At 34.6% G+C, this 17,496-nt stretch overlaps 1 protein-coding gene across 3 annotated transcripts in view; it reads right to left on the minus strand.

Moving 5' to 3' along the window:
• Window positions 1–459: 459 nt before the first annotated feature.
• CUL2 (cullin 2) overlaps window positions 460–17,496 on the minus strand; it is a 92,458-nt gene continuing 75,421 nt past the window's right edge. For all 3 annotated transcript variants that reach the window (XM_058532768.1, XM_058532767.1, XM_058532770.1), the window contains exons 16-21: window positions 17,327–17,404; window positions 11,557–11,623; window positions 5,427–5,629; window positions 3,539–3,640; window positions 2,098–2,214; window positions 460–1,056 (exon numbers count right to left, since the gene is read on the minus strand). In XM_058532768.1, the coding sequence (XP_058388751.1) occupies window positions 925–1,056; window positions 2,098–2,214; window positions 3,539–3,640; window positions 5,427–5,629; window positions 11,557–11,623; window positions 17,327–17,404 (699 nt within the window). In that variant the 3' untranslated portion in view covers window positions 460–924. The remainder of the gene's footprint in view (window positions 1,057–2,097; window positions 2,215–3,538; window positions 3,641–5,426; window positions 5,630–11,556; window positions 11,624–17,326; window positions 17,405–17,496) is intronic.

Below are 17,496 nucleotides of genomic sequence, written 5' to 3' on the forward strand. Positions count from 1 at the left end.
AAGAACACATCGGAATCACAAGATCTCCTACAACTTAGAGAAAGGTAGAATGGATGCAACAGAGCTGAGATATGACTCTATATTAACGTATTATGAAAACACAAGTAATGTCTTACTTTTGAAGGAAAAGTTCTTTCTATGCCAGACTTGAGGTCACAAATACTCTCCTCATACTTTGTTTCTGTGGTGTAGCACATCACCAGAAACTCTTGATGGAATTAAGTCCTCAGTATTCAAAACGCTCATATCCAATGTAGTTCTAATGCATAAAAACAAAACACTCTTTATGCTGAATGCCTTTTTATGCATTCAAGAACAACAATCTAGACATTTTTCATGTAGGATTTAAGTAGGAGTACAAGTGAATTAAAACCATTCTGATAAAAATGCAACTAAAGCTGAATTAGCTGCTTTGAAGACTCATGAACATTTAGACATATTATTCTGTGTGACACTTCATCCACATAAAAAAAGCATTCTATTTCTTTATTTTTTTTTATTTGACAAGCAGCAATATCATGTTTGTCATTTTAATGTAGATACAATTATTAGGTTACCTGTCATATTACAATATTTAAGTTTTTTATTTTATGTCCTTTAAGATATATTAAAAAAAAAAACACATCAACTGCAAACGTGAAGGGGAGAAAAAGCATGGTACCCAACCAAATTTCCACATTTCAGCAATACTTCACTCATTCTTTTAATAAAGTTTTAAGAAATGTCATAATGACATGAGCTTGAAATATCTCTAGGCATTTTCTCTGACGCTCATGACGTGGCACTGGTGATGTTGTAAACAGCAGAGAAACAGGGGCTGCCAAATGACCAAATTATGGAGGCACAGGCCTGCTTTTTCCCACAGGAGCACACCAAATGGTGATGGCAACGATCTTCTCACACTCACACCGGAGGAGAGCGACATCACGCCACGTAACTGTATTCATCTGCTGACGCCTGGCTGCGTTCAATGTACTGTTTGTCTATGAGAACTTCAATACACTTCTTAATCATGCTGATACTAGGATTAAACCTAGCTCTTGACTGGCTAATCACCTGTGTAAGAGAGACATGGATGTCAAACTACTGCTAATTAATCAGTTATAAGTAATTACTATTAACCATTAGCTATAAAGGACCTCAAATTTATTGAGGTTTCATCAAACAGACCTAATCCTATAGGAAAAATATACTTAAAATAATTATGAAACTATATTAATTAAACTGAATAAAATAATCCTAAATGGATGGACATGAGATATCAAGTGAGTGAGTGCCATGAACAATATTAAATTTTTTAAACTCAGAGGGCAGTGCACAAGAAGAAAGGAAGCAAATAAGACCAATTTTCACATGATGACCAAAAATAAGTTCATATGTAAAGAGAGGAAAAAGCCTAACGTTTATGTTGTGAAGGAATTAAAATGCATAACACAGATATATTAAAATCTAATAATATTCATATATACTAAAATAAACTATAAACTAATTAATCTATCTAAATACACATACCCTGGAGTTGCATGAACCACTATTCAACTTCCAGCTCTTTGCTAAAGTAACACTTTCTCAAAAAAAGTTTTCCCCAACATCCCGTAAGTCAAGACTTTTATACACATTCTCATAGTACTGTATACCTTTTTTTCAGTGCATGTTAATGCAATTTTATATCTACTTGCATATTATTTCAATAACATATTCCTTTCCTATTAGACCGCGAACTCCAAAAGGGCAGGAACCACATCTTGTGTCGCTCTGCATTACCTCCCCAGTGACTAGCACAGTACTCTATCACAAGGTAGACGCTCAGATATTTATGCAATGAATGAATATGTGATGTGGCCAACTTCCTTCAATAACTGGACAGAAGACTCAATAAACTGGTGTGGTTTAGACCTCTAAATTCAAGCCAAAGTAAGTCTGAATTTAATACTGAAATTATAAGTGAGTACTGTTCTCATTAAGTAATGAAGCATTTCTTTATGCTGTTTGGGAATCATATTATTTCTGTATCATCTTTACAAAGAAATACTCCTAACTCATAAACTGATCATACCCACGACCCTAGGAAGTCCTGAGGACTCATCCCCCTTTTACCTCTTGAATGAGGGCATTATGCCGAAGTACTTTTCGTGCTTTCATGATACGAACTATAGCAGCTTGGAGATACATTTTCCGGTCCTCATCTACAGCACTTCTAGTCTGCTCCATTTCCTGTTTTACAAGAGAAACAAAGCAAATGAGACATTAAGTCATTGAACTTGTTTTTAAATCATTTTTTCAGTGAGTTTAAATAAATTTCCAATCAATACTGAGCATCAAATTATACAGTTATAAAGTGCCCAATATCACATAACCATTACCAAAACAGTTAACTACAGTGAGTTATACATAATTTCTTGGGTTAAAGTTGGAAGGTTATTTAAAAAAAAATTAACACTATTATAAACTGTACTCAAATGTAAATAGGCAATAAAGTAGAACTTAAATGACACAGAGCAATAATACTCAAGATCGCTGTCCTATCAGTGAGTACAGACTCTACACCACAGATGTAGATGCTTTAGTAATTGGCTGCAAGTGTGTACCGGATCAGGCTTCAAGAGTAAGAGCTGTGAGGGGTTCCATTTAGAGCAAGCAGAGAAGCCAGGAAAGATGGGCCAGAAAGACCCTGTCTCCATGGAGCTCAAGTAAACACAGAGGCAGCAAGGTATAGAAGCAGGTAACACCACATTCATGGGGATCTCATAACCACTTTTAAAAGATAAAGTACAACCCATACATTACAACTGTTATTCATTAGCCTAGAGGAAAATTGGATCCCTAAATTTTAGGGTTCAAATTTAGCAGCAATAATTAACGTTTGTCTCCCCATGGGGGAATAAGTTCCTGAGGAGGACCTGATATCTTACATACCTTCACATCCTGCCCCAAGCCCAAGTACAGGGTGGCATGTAGGAGGCAATCAGGAAACTTAAGTGATATGAACAGCCTATCCCAGAACACCAGAATAATCACTGTTACAAACAGCAGATGTTCACCACACAGACTGGCTCATCTGGTAGTCTGGACCCACTGCAGACCTACTAGACCACAAACTGAGTTTTAACAAGATCCCCAGGTGGTTCACTTGCACACGAGAGATTGAGAAGCATTTTCAAGAACTTATCTTTGAAAGAAATGTGCTGTAAAACTTTCTCTTATTTTACAAATGAAAACTATAAGAGATTATATTACTATTCAAGGTAGGAATTTTTGTAAAGAATGCAAAGCCACACATTTTAATACAGTTTAAGAGCAAATATGACTAAACCACAACACCTATTCCTTAGATATCCATTACACTACTATTTTTAAAATCTAAAATACTGGCAGAGACTCTGTTTGTAAGGTTAGTAAATGCAAAGAATAAACCAGAAAAGATAGATATATCATATTATAATTTTGATGTGCAAAGTTTTGCATTATCTCAATGATACCACTTATCAAGTCCAATGCTTAAATATTTCCAAAAGAAATGATATTAAAAAGCACTTACCTGTGGTGTGTCTTTCTGCATTGATGTAGTAATTTTAAATTTTGTTCTTTTACTGCTGAAGTTCATATTTAATGAAAATGAAGATTCTGCATCAATGTCTTCCTACAATTAAAAATAATTCATTTACATTTATATAAAATTATTAAATAACAGTTGCTGCAAATAATATGCCATGAAATTAAATAATGACCAAACAAAAAAGACTAAACTCTCACCATCTTTTACATTATAAATATTATTTAAGAGAAAAATAATTGTCTTCTGTCAAAACCCCCCAAAAAAGTAAAAACAATTCTTTTCTAATTTTACACTTGACAGAATTTTAATCAGCTTAGATTTAGAAATGAGCTATTTTCTGGCCCAACTATCACATATACTACCTTTGGATAAGACAAAAAGAGTCAAGCTCATTGGCTTAAACAGAATTTAACATTTTAATTTTTATGAAATACCAATGCTCATTATTTTTCCATCAGCCCATTTTCAAAAATCAAATAACCAAATGTTTCTTAAAATGCTGCAATAATAAAATATCAATTAAAAATAACCTGACTATGGAAGCAAGCTGTTTCCAGTGGCACACAAGTATCACTTCTCTGCGACCCTGGTATGATTCTGACAGAGTTTATCCCTCAGTTCATATTTTATTCACTCTGCCAGAAGCAAGTGGCCTTTTCTCAAGTAAAAGTTGTTAAGCCAGTTTTTAGAATCACAACTTCTCTCTCGGGCTTACGAAAGCCACTCATATCGTATAGTGCAATTTCTCCATTAGCAGAACAAGAAGCATTTGGCAGATGGACTCATTCTCAGTAATAACCTAAGAAATTCTGCTAAGGAACTGGCAGATTCATAATTAAAATTTAATGTGCAAACAAGCAACCTATATTTATTTTGTCCATTTCTGAGCAGCAAAAACATGTTTTAGAAAAACTCGTAACTTTTAAGCATTTAATTAAGCTTAATTCAATCATAAGTAATTAATTGCCTTAATTAAACCTTAACTAATATTAAGAATTTAATATTTTGTTAAGATTCTGAAGTCAGAAAAATTAATCATTTCTCAAAATTAAGAAAAGCCTGATTTGAATTTCAGATTAACATGCTATTTAGAGCTGTTCAATTATAGGCTACAAAATGTCATCATAATCTTAGAGATGTAGCAAAATGAACTGATGAGAGAAATAACTGTAGGCTATAAACCAAAGTAAAAATGAAATATCATTTACAATAATTTTTTCTTACAGGCTCAATAATTTGAAGCAGCAGATTTAACCCACATCTGTTGTTTTTTTAACCATTTAAATATCCAAAATATACTACAACAACAACAAAACCTTGTTACTAGAAAAAACAAGTTATAAAGGAAAAAAGGAACCTAGTATTGGCTTGCTACTCTCGTGACAGATATTAAAAATATATGGTGAAATTAAGGGACATGAATGGGAGCTTTTGGGATGGAGTTATACACGTAAAACATGCGTACAAAGAGACATCAATAGGCTATTTCCTATTACAGAACCATGTAATTAAATATTAACTAAACATATGAACAAAAAACCAGAAAGATCTATGATAGGCTGCAGTTTTCAAACCTCAGTTAACCAGAATCTTCTCGATGGCAGAATCTATAATTTTCAGTAAACTGTCACAGTACAGGACAAAGAAAACCAAACTAAGTTTGAAAGGGCACATGGGCACCAACCTACATAGCCATCTGCGACTCCTCAAGCTCACAGCTTAAGGAGCCTGTAGTAACGCAGAGACTCAAGGGCTTCCCAGAGTACAAAGGGCATTAACAACTATAACCTTACTTTTAAAACTGCAGACATCCTAGGGAAAAGCTTTATATGTTTATAATGCTTAAATTCCTTGAAATATTACCCCATACCTTTTCTGAATCATGGTTAATCATTTTCACATCAAGTAATGATTTGATTGTTTTCGTCAGCTCCTTTTCATTCATCTGAGTGCTGTCCTGAAGCTCTTTATAGCTGACAGCTTCACTGTTGTTAAAGGCAAGAAGAACTGCCATTTGGTATGTCGTAACCATGGCTACATATGGTTTGCCCAAATAGTTCATCTTAACTTCACCTACAATTAGAACAAAATTGTGATAATAAAGTGATCAAAGAAACATTTCAAAATTACTTGAGTAATAATTGTTTATTTCAGATATCTTCTCCTGAAAGAGTGAACCAAGGACTTATTAAATTGTTGTAAAGCCATTCCTGTTAGCAATGTAATCATTTGTTTGTGTGAGCGTTTGGGGGAAGGTTATCAGTTTTGAGTATGTAGTATAAATTGCAGTCAAGCTATCGTAACTTTGCCAGTAGGTATAAACAATGTCTTTAAATATTAATAGGAAGGCTAAGACTTGGGTAGAAAAAAACAATAAGAGAAGGTGGGGGTAGGAGGAGAAATGGACAGCCAGCCAAAGGGTAGAGAATGACAGCCTGCTACCAGCAACTGCCTCATGTGCTGTCTATATCTGATGTATCCTAGGGAAGGTTCAAGCACACAGGGAGGTCTATAAGCATACAGAAGATGCTTCTCCTGCAGCTCCATCTGAACTGTAATTTCTGCCAAAATTTAACAATGCTATTTTGTCTCATAAATAATATTCTTCTTCCCAGTAATTTTCTAGGAGCAAAAACAAATAGGAGGAGAGACAAACAGGCAGATCTATTATTTTGTTGAAATAGCTGACAGAATAGAAATGTTCTAGACTCTATATTACCCTGAGAGCTACAGAAGACAGCAAGTTTATGGATACTATAGTTTTGCAACATCCCAGGAGACAGCACATTGAAAAGCTTGTAACAAACAGCATGACAAACATGTATGCACTCTGTAACATGTAAAAAAAAAAAGTTAGTGCAAGTCAAAGAACTGTTTCCTGAAGCACAGAGTTGTGGTTTAGTGACTGCATTTCTCTCTCCCTCTCTCTCGCACACACACAGTCTGCATTATTTGACTGTTAATGGATTATAAACTAAAACAGCATGAGATTTGGTTTTAGAGCTCTTCATTTTAATTCAAGGAAGCTGTGTTTCACATGACCTTACCCCAGAGGCTGCATTCTCCCCGTTAGTAGTAATTAGTAACTCTGATCAAGATTTTGTGCTTCTTTTACTTATTCATTATGTAATAAAGATTTTAAAGGATATAAGTCAGTTCTCCAACTATCAACACCACACATGCCTATTCTAACTTTCATTATGCCTCAACTTATTTCAGAAAAAACTGATATTCAGAAATATTTTTCAAAATTGTCTTAATAGGAACGCCTAGAGAAAAAATTCCTTATCTTTGAGTTTTCATGAAAGGAGGCTTAATATATTAATTAGAATATCCGATTCACGCAAAGTAAAAAATTATCATTAGGGGCGTCCTACTAACATAACAATTAGTCTGAAGGGTACTTTGAGGACTTGCATCTCAACATTTAAGTTTGGGAAATGTGATGTGAGGCAAAACATCACATAAATTGCATTATATTATTTATGCAATGACTGCTTACTCATATGCCAAAATCAACTATAAAATAATGCATCAAGCACCCAGAAGATTAAGTAGGACCATCAGCCAGCATGTCACTGATGCTGTAACATACTGCCATCGGTTTGGAAACAGAATGAGTCTTCTGCCACACAAAACAGTCTTTCACTACCACCAGAACCCAAGGAGCATTAGTAGATAATGCAAGTAAGGGGTTAAAGTATCACTGACTTATTATCAAATTCATTCTGCAACCCTTTTAAAAAGAGGAAAACTAGTTAGTTTTGTATCAGGCCTTTTTTTTTTTTTGGCTACTTTTCAATAAACTGTCGGGATCAAGGGTACATGGACCTCTTCCCACTTTTGTCAGCACCATCCTCTTATCAGTCAGCTCACAGCTGAAATGAATGGAGAAAGGTTAGAGGCACATGTGGGGCAGGGAAGGAAATTCCAAATTGCATGATTCATTTAATTACTGCCACGTAAAACGACAAAAGAGGTGATTTAACCTGCAGAATAGGCTGACAAACTCTACGAAACTCCACACTAGAATAAAACATTCTGATACATACATGATTTAAAAAATAAGCCAACCATAAATCAAGTGGCATTACAGGAAATAAAGAGTGGGGACAACTCTCACACGAGTTGCATCCAAGTTACTCTCCCATTACCTGTCGGCTCCCTAAGAGAAAGCTCCTCTTTACAGAAGAATGTCAGCTACTAAATGTTGAATGAACGACAGAATATCACCAATTTGCAACCAGTAATGAAATAACTGATTCAAGCCACAAGCATCAGTGGCTTGAATGCACCACAAGCATTAGGTAAGGTTGTTCCTGGAAAAGGATATTCCTATGGGACCTAAGTATCACCCCTCAGATCACCTGCAAATTGAAAAAAGGAAAGAGTATCTTTCCAATAGAGATATCTGGTGGAACCACCTTACCCAAGTGCCAAGTGCAGTATCTGTAACAATGGGACAATCTGACATTACATGCCTTCTGATGTGATGCAACATGAAAGACACAGGACCACTGAAGAAGTATTCTTGCCAACAATATTTAATGTAAATATAATCAAACTTTCAGATCTGATTTCTACTTTACAGAAAGTACAGGGAATAGAAAACAAATAAAATACATCACAAGTAAATATGACAAATCCAGAACGCTGGATATTCTACAAGACAACTGCCCTGGTCTTTTAAAAAAAGTATGTTAAAATGGCTTAAAGCGGGGGAGGAGTGGTGAAGAAAGGAAGTGGGAAGACATAATACCAAGTGCAATTAGTGACCTCTGATTGCATTAAAAATAGGCATTAAAGTCGCTTTGGGGATAATCAGGAAATCTGAATATGGACTGGACACTAGATAATATTAAAACCCCTCACAGTTTAAGCTGCTGAAGTACTTGAAATCAATAACGAGAAGAATTCAGTCAGTGATAGAATCACTACCTTTTAAGGTGTGTGATATTATTTCATTCTGGCAAATTATATCAATCACTTATATAATGATTTACAGTTCATTAACTGCCAACGTGATCTAATCATAAGTATTATCTGTGCATTGTCTAAATATCTATGTATTATCCAATTAAGTATCCCTCTTGAGTTTACCATTTATCAACTTATCTCTCAGCAACTGACCTGGGATTCCTACAATTTCTCGTTCTGCCACAAATAAAACTTACTATATCTAGGCAGTGTAACAGTTTCCAGGTTCTGTATTTGTATCTTTTCATCAAGCTGTTTTCTCAGAATAATTCTATCTAATGTCCTAATCATAAATCCAATGGAATTTTCATCTTTCTCTCATTCAGTATCTCAGTCACATCTGATATTACAGATTGCTTACTTCTTAAAATTCTTACTTCTGTTAGTAATACACTCTCAACATTCTTCTTTGCCTATCTTGGCTAAGTCCTATTCATCCTTGAAAAACAAGCAGATGTTATTTACTCAGAAGCCTTTCCTTACCAGTAGCTGTTTGCTACCACCAATCTATGGGATACCCTAATATACCCCGGGCTTGCCTCTCTATTATAACATTCAAAACACTGTACTATAATCATTTACTTGTCTGTCCTCCTACTAGATGTGAGCTTTTGAGGGCTGAGGCTCTGTATTTTATCTGTTCTTGGTATAGAAAAGTACTTGGAACACGGAAGATGTTCTCTGAGTTGCTAAATGAATTTTACAAAGATAAAGATAAGGAAATAGGCTCAGAGAAGTTAAGTAACTTGCTCAAGGTTACACAGCTAGTAGGCTAATATCCCTATGTCTTCGGATTTTAAATTCCTCCCAATACCACTTTATACCCCATCCCCAACCACTTGTAAAGGCTCTTGGATTACAATACCAAAAAAAACCTGGGAACGTGGAAATGAACTAGGAAAGAGTAATTTTCATTATATGTATAAGTACGAGTGCTAAGTGTTCTCAAAACACAAAACTCCAGGGGCTGGCCCAGTGGCGTAGTGGTTAAGTGCGCACGCTCCACTGTGGTGGCCCAGGGTTCACAAGTTCGGATCCCAGGCGCAGACCTATGTACCACTTATCAAGCTGTGCTGTGGCGGTGTCCCATATATAAAGTAAAGGGAGATGGGCACAGCTGTTAGCTCAGGGCCAACCTTCCTCAGGAAAAAGAGGAGGATTGGCAACAGATATTAGCTCAGCGCTCATCTATCTCACCAAAAAAAAACAAAACAAAACTCCAAGTGATCAGTCCAGGATCAGAGCCAATGTTCTAAAGGAGTACTGGAGCCTCATGACAGATGTGGGGACTCCAGAACAAGTATCTTAAAGATGAACGGTGTTTGAGAACCTTTTGTTAAGTGAATAAATGAGAAACAAAACCAAAATAAAACTTTACACAAAGATTTCATAGACAGATCACAGGAATTTTCAAAACAAGTGATTCAAAATAGGAAATGAATTTACATGGTTAATATCTCTTTTCCAAAGGAAGAAACTATTTGGCTTTAATTAAGATACACCTGCACAACACTAAAATAAGACAAAACAAAAAAATTCCAAAAATCTGGTTATTATAGACCAGCTTGGGAATTTAATATAGTTCAAAAACAGAAAAAGAAAGTTGTTCTCTTTCCTATTTAGGTGTTATTGGTAACAGTTTTCATGCCAAATTCCAATGGCAAAAACTATATACACAGTTTTTCTTTCTTCCTATACACAACTAGTTGCTGAACACCAAAAAAGTGAGCCCTTCATTAAAATTACTTTAGGAGACAAGACGATTATTGCTGAAATAATGAGAATAAGCAAGAGAGCTTAAACTTGCCAAGACAGATAGGGAAGTAAAAGTAAATTAAATTCAAGTACATTAAGATACAATAGTTTTTTTGTTATCTAAAACACTGGTCCAGCAATGTTTTCTTCTTAAGATCAATTATATTAACTAAATGAGAACAGAAAAAATTCACAACAGATGTAAAACTGAAGGCCAACTACTAAGTGACCATTTATTAAGAATATCAATAAACATCTCTTTATTTCACATACTGAAAAAATTAAAACGTGCAACTTGTTCAATAAAGATAAACTTGTATAAATATATATTACTATACTAATTATTATGTACTAATATGTATTACTAACATAATGAGATATATTCAAATATAAATTAGTCAAATAAATGGCACTTAAGAGAATTACTTAGATGAAATTTCTCTTAGGTGAGTGAATAGAAAGAATTTCTTAATAAAGGTTATGGCAACTGATCAGATTTTCTTGTACCATTTCTAAGGGATATAAACATACACCCTTTCTTTCTTATACAAAGGGAAAGTTGATTCAATGCACTCTTTAAAGCATAGCTTTAGCAAAAGTAGAGAAAATCTGAGTGTTTGCTTTGGCTAACATCTTCAGGCAACTCAGAGCAATGGCACACAGTCTACAATCATTCGGGTATTAATCCTACTATCAAATGAGTGGACCTCACTGTTTCAGAGAGAAGCAAATGAAATGATTAGATTCTGATTAAACTCTTCTAAAATTGGAAATTAATTGGGACATGCTAGAAAAAGTAATTACTATTGAGTTCGCTATAGTAGCACAAATAAAAATCAAATGGTTAGGTCTCCTATGATGCTATAATAGTTAATGAAATTTCTGAGGACATCTGGCCTATTGAGAGAAAATAAAATTTTTAGGAGTATCTGACTCATCAAGTCTAGATTTCTAAATAAAATTTCTAATGTCTATAAAAAGTGGTTTGTTACAGAAATGTAATAAACCATTATAAAATTCAGAAATTTTCTTGAAAGCAGTAGTAATATAAGCAGCATAATTATAAAATACTGCTAAAAAGTGCTGCACTTGAACTTCATTATTAGTTGCTTTAATGGTAACCAGAAAGGCAGATGGAGGAGAAAAGGTTAAAAAACTATCACCAGAAAAAAACTGTAATTAGGCTATAAGGAAATCTCTTTCTAAATTATTAACATAATCATATCAGGTAAATTTCACTAAACTAGATATAATTGAATGCATTTTACCTGTACAGAGATAATGTAACCATGTAAGTTTCCTTCCACTGAAATGCTGGCTGTAAAATAATTCAAACTGTAAAAAAGGAAGAAAAAAATCAAATTATTTTCAGCTACTGTAACATAACTTACTTGGCTATTACTACACTAGAAAGTCAAAAAGTGTTCATGTTAGAAAAGACATTATAGCCCATCTGGTGTACCTACTCCTTTCACAAATGAGAATATACACCCCTGTGCCTCCCTGACCAAGATCACAAAAGCAGTAGCCAAGCTCTTGTCACTTACAACCTCGTCCAAGGTTCTTTCCACTGAGCCACAACCCTGCAAATTTGACATTTTGTATAAATTCAGAAATGACATAGTCAGTGATTCATTATCATTTCTGAATGATATCAATTTGGATTTTATAAACACTAATTACTGACCCAAAACACCAACACATAGATTTCAATATGAAGATACAAATCATACCTTCATTTCTCATCTCCTATTTGCCAACATATAGCCTTGCTGAAGTGACAGGTTGATTAATATTTCTGTAGTTACCTATAAAGTGCCATCTACAATTTACCTTCCACATGCAGTCAAATACTCATACAAACAAAGCTTCAGAGTAATTGTCTTGTAGCTTCTTTTGTTGATAACATTGTAAAAAATTAAATTTAACATTCTATTAATGTAGCTTTGAAATTTTAAAAACTCCTTCCTTGGATTGAATGTGTAATTGTAGGACATTCGTTCAAAAAATGCAGAGCTCTTTTAAAGAGTCAGTACATAATATACAGTGAGAAAATGATACTAATACATAAAAAAGGTAAAAACTCAACTTCATTATAAAACTGAAAAATAACAAAATGCATCATGTCACAATTCAGAATTGTGGACACACTTTTAGCCTGATGTGCTATCTACTATACCTAAAGCTTTTATTTGTATATCAAACTTCACCTTCTGTACTTTCAAAAAGAAGTTCAAAATAAAGCAATCAGCAACGTTTAACCTATCAGCTGCACTATGCCCACTCCTTACAACAAAAGTTCACAGCTGCCAGCCAAGAGAATTAGTGAATTCTTTCAGCAGTTTCTTCCAAGTCTGCCTAGTCCTGGGAAGCTGAAACTTGTTGACCAAGTTTTCCCTCCAGTGCTGCAGCAATGTCCTCTCTGAGCAAATCCACCAACCCCTTTGCATGATAAACAGGAAATGACTGGCACCTGGAATACTTAATATTTTCTGCCTGGTTCTAATCCAGACAAAGAGAAAATCAAAATTTGTCATAAAAGGACCCAGAAGTATGCTTTGACTAATTAATCACCTCCAGGGATGACAGTAAAATTCAATTACTATAGCACTCATAATTTAATTATGAAACATTTATAATGAATTTGTGGCCAAAAGCAAAATAAAACATTTTTGAAACTGAGACAATCAAACTTTAAAATGCTCTTTATAAATTATTTAAGTGCAAAACTAGCTTTAGGACGTACAGTCAGCCCTTGGTATCTGCGGATATTGGTTCCAGGACCTGCCCATGGATATTAAAATCTGCACATGCTCAAGTCCCTTACAGAAAATGGTATAGTATTTACATATAACCTACGCACATCCTCCCGTATACATTAAATCATCTCCAGATCACTTATAGTACTTAATACAATGCAAATGCTATGTAAATAGCTGTTATATCAGGACAAGGAAAACAAAAACTGTGCATGTTCAATATAGACCCAATTATCACAGGCCTTTTGACCTGCAGTTGGTTGAATCTACAGATGGGGAAGCCACAGATATGGAGAACTGACAATATATTGAAAGCCCGGAAGGCACATATTTTACCTCCTTACAGCCCTAGCAACTAGTACTAGCAGTAAAGTTTTATTGACGATTATATCGATGCCAAAAGAAAACATTACTTTATCCTTAAATTTAAAATCTGATTACAAAGATTCTCATATCTATAGCTAGTCAAGAACAAAAAGATTCAGTTCTAAATGGGAAGAATATAAATTTATCTGTTATTAAAAGACAAAAGTTGTAAAATTTGCTTATTTATATCATTAAATAATTGCGTCATCAAAGTTTATGAGAAATGTATTTTGACTAAACTTCTCATTTTAAAGTAAATAATAGGCTAAAGGACAGCATCTTTCAATTACAATTTGAGGGCAGTAATTAGAACTCAAAGGGCCTTAGAAATTAACATTTCATATTCAATGAGTTTGTTCACTTCTAATAGACAGCTGCATTAATATACCTTACTTTATATTTCTTTAGTTTTATAGTTCTTTAGTATATTTCTTTATATTTCAGGTTTGTGGACCAGGTACAAAAGAAACACAATTAAGATTTATTGGTCTAATGTGCAAAATACTTTCAATTAAAGCTTAATTTCCAGTTTTAAGATACATAAGTGTAAAGTGAAAGTAATTTTTGATAAAGTTATATTTAAGATTAAGATGTAAAATATATAAATGATCACCAAGGGAAGATGAATTAATTTACATGTGAAAAATGTAAACTATCAAGTACACAGATGGATTTTCACTCCTATGTAATTGAAAACTTGGATTTACTAGGAAAAAAATATAAGGACAAACTCCCTCTACTGGTAACTGGAGAAAATTCAAATGGAGAGAACTACATTCTTGGAATCATATTTTTATAGTCAGAAAGAAACCTGCTTCCTGTTTGTAAATGAGGAATCTGAAACCTGATGAAGGTCATACATTACTAAAGTTTTAGGAGTTAAACAACTATCATTGGAAAATAATTATTTTAAGGCGAGAGAGAAAAACAACATAAAGTTAGAAGGAAACTTTACTTCTGCCAACACTCACTCTCTGCCTTAATTTCGATTGGAAAAGCAGGCTCTTAAGAAACAAGTTTTAAGAATGTCAAAGGTGACAGGTCAGTTTTCTTTCTCTTGCCTGGTCACAAATACATCAAAATGCTTTACCTGGTTACCCCATCCCCTGCTTCTAACTTGCATCTATCCTTCTTGCAAAATTCATAATAACCTGGGCTCATATTCTGCCCTTCCAAATGAATGTTCTTCTTCATATGGTTTCTAAGATATTTTGTGCTACCATGCCTTTTCAAGGGAGATGCAAAAAGTCTTAAATGAGACTCCTATTCTGAAAGTCTACCTTATGCCTGGTATCTTGAAATCTACCTGGCTGTTTATACTTCTCTACTCTGCTATTACCACTACTACTACAACTATTACTTCTTCTACTGTTAGCTACCATTTATTGAGTACTTACTATATACCAGACTAAGTGCTTTACATTATCTCATTTCATCTTCATATCAACACTTTGAGGTAGAATATTATCAGTTAACAGAAAATTAGAAAGTTATTTGCCCAAAGTCACAGACCATAGTAAATGGCAGAACAGATAATTGAAACCAGGAATTATGATTCCAGAGCCTATACTGTTATTTTATTTATAATCCTTATTTTGAAGGAAATAAAAATAATATACTTACTTTAAAAAATGATTCCAACTACCCACTGTGGACATCTCTAAGGAAACAGTGTAATGAAATACCATTTTCATTTTAAACTTCATAAATCTATGCATAACTCACTGGTTCACAACCTCAAGTCACTGCCCAAATAAGGGACTACTAAAAGATAATGAAAGTTTCTCTAGAAGAAAATGCTACCCAAATTTGCATTCAACTAAGAAGTAAGCCTCTTTCGCTGAGTTAGAAAATCAAAGGGTCCGTTTCAAGAGAAATGAAAATATCTCCACTCAAAACTTGTACATGAATGTTCACAGCAGCACCACTCATATACCAAAACGGTGGAAACAACCCAAAAGTCCATCAGCTGATGAATGGATAAATAAAATGTGGTATATCCACACAACGGAATATTATTTGGCAATAAAAATGAATAAACTACTGATTTATGCTACAACATGGATGAACTTGGACATTATGCTGAGTGAAGTCAGTTACAAATGATTATGACTCTATTATGAGATGTCCAGAAAAGGCAAGTCTACAGAGAAAGAAAGCAGATTGCCCAGGGCTGGGGGACGGTGGGGAGAGATCAGGGAAAATGAGTGACTACTAATGGGTAGGGGGTTTCTTCTGGGGTAACTGTGGGGTAATAAAAATGTTCTAAAATTAATTGTGTTGATGTTTGCACAACTCTATGAATATACTAATAATCACTGAAACTGTACACTTTAAATAAGTGCACTGTATAGTGCCATGGTTTGAATGTTTGTATCCCTCCAAATTTATTGTTGAAATCCTAATGCCCAATATGATGGTTTAGGAGGTGGAACCTTTGCAAGGTGCTTAGATCATGAGAGTAGAGCCCTCTCATGAATGGGATTAGTACTACAATAAAAGAGACCCTACAGAGCTCCCTAGCCGCTTCCACCATGTGAGGATATGAGAAGTCCATAACCCGAGGAGGGCCCTCATTCAGCTATCCTACCACCCTGATCTCGGACATCCAGCCTCCAGAACTGTGAGAGAGAAATGTCTGTTATTTATAAGCCACCCATGTAGTATTTTGTTATAGCAGCCTGAACGGACTAGGACATACGACCTATGAACTACATCTTAATAAAGGTGTTACAGATGCAGTCTCTAAATTCTCTTTAAAAGCTTTTTAGTCAGCACTCTAAGGTTTCTATTCAGTCACACTTTAAAGCAATTTTGACTTGAATTTTCCAACTTCAATCCATTTATTTCTAGAATATTTCAGATTCCATACATTTTACCTAAATTACAGCCCAGAAATAAAAATAAATATTACAACAAAGGATAACGAAGTATAAAAATGGCTCAAAATTCAAAGGAAAAATTAGAAAATGATTGTTTTAAGTATTGGCTTCTAAACTCTCTTCTAATATCAAAATTTTTGTAATTTAAAACTGCTTAAGAGTAGATAATAAGATTTACTAAGAATAAGAGACATGCTTTGACAAAGGACTGAATGACACTCTTGGCATTTTAGTTTTAATATTAGGAACTACAATAATTTACATTCTTCCTATAAGGCAGACTAACTATAATTTTTTTTTTTAACGACTTTTTTTTTTTTTTGAGAGGAAGATCAGCCTTGTGCCAACATCTGCCAATTCTCTTCTTTTTTTTGCTGAGGAAGACCGGCCCTGGGCTAACATCCGTGCCCATATTCCTCCATTTTATATGGGACACCGCCACAGCATGGCCTGCTGAGTGGTGCGTCGGTACGTGCCCAGGATCCGAACCGGCGAACCCCGGGCCGCCACAGCAGACCGCGTGCACCCAACCGCTTGTACCACCAGGCTGGCCCTGAGAGTTCTTTTTGTATTGTGAAGTTTTTGTTGTACATTATTGTTTGTCAGTCACCATATAAGTGCATCCCTCCACCCCTTGTGCCCAGCCCCCACCCCCCCAGCCCCTGGTAACCACCAGATAGTTCTATCTGTCTGTGTGTTGGTTTATCTTCCACATATGAGTGAATCATGCACTGCCTGTCTTTCTCTTTCTGGCTTATTTCACTTAACATAATACCCTCCAGGTCCATCCATGTTGTTGCAAATGGGATGATTTTGTCTTTTTTTATGGCTGAGTAGTATTCCATGGTATATATACACCACATCTTCTTTATCCAATCATCCAGACTAACTCTAATTTTAAATTGTTGAATGTGAATATATTTTTGTATCACATGAGACTTTAAAACTTTGGAAAAATATTTAAAGTGATATAACATAAATACAATTATTAAAATTCCCTAGGTCTTTTAATATATTTCCTGCAAATTTACCATCTGTACACTTTTTTCCAACTCCTGAGGAATCGCAAATGTAGATGAAGGAGCCTGAGTAAGAGGCCATGCACCAGCCTAGAAAAGAAAAAAGTAAAATAAAAAAAATTAAATAAACATATAACATGAAAGCAAATATTCATAAAATGATTTAAGCAACCAAAGCACCT

The sequence above is a fragment of the Diceros bicornis genome, chromosome 36 (assembly GCF_020826845.1).
Source record: "Diceros bicornis minor isolate mBicDic1 chromosome 36, mDicBic1.mat.cur, whole genome shotgun sequence".
NCBI classification, from domain to species: domain Eukaryota; kingdom Metazoa; phylum Chordata; class Mammalia; order Perissodactyla; family Rhinocerotidae; genus Diceros; species Diceros bicornis.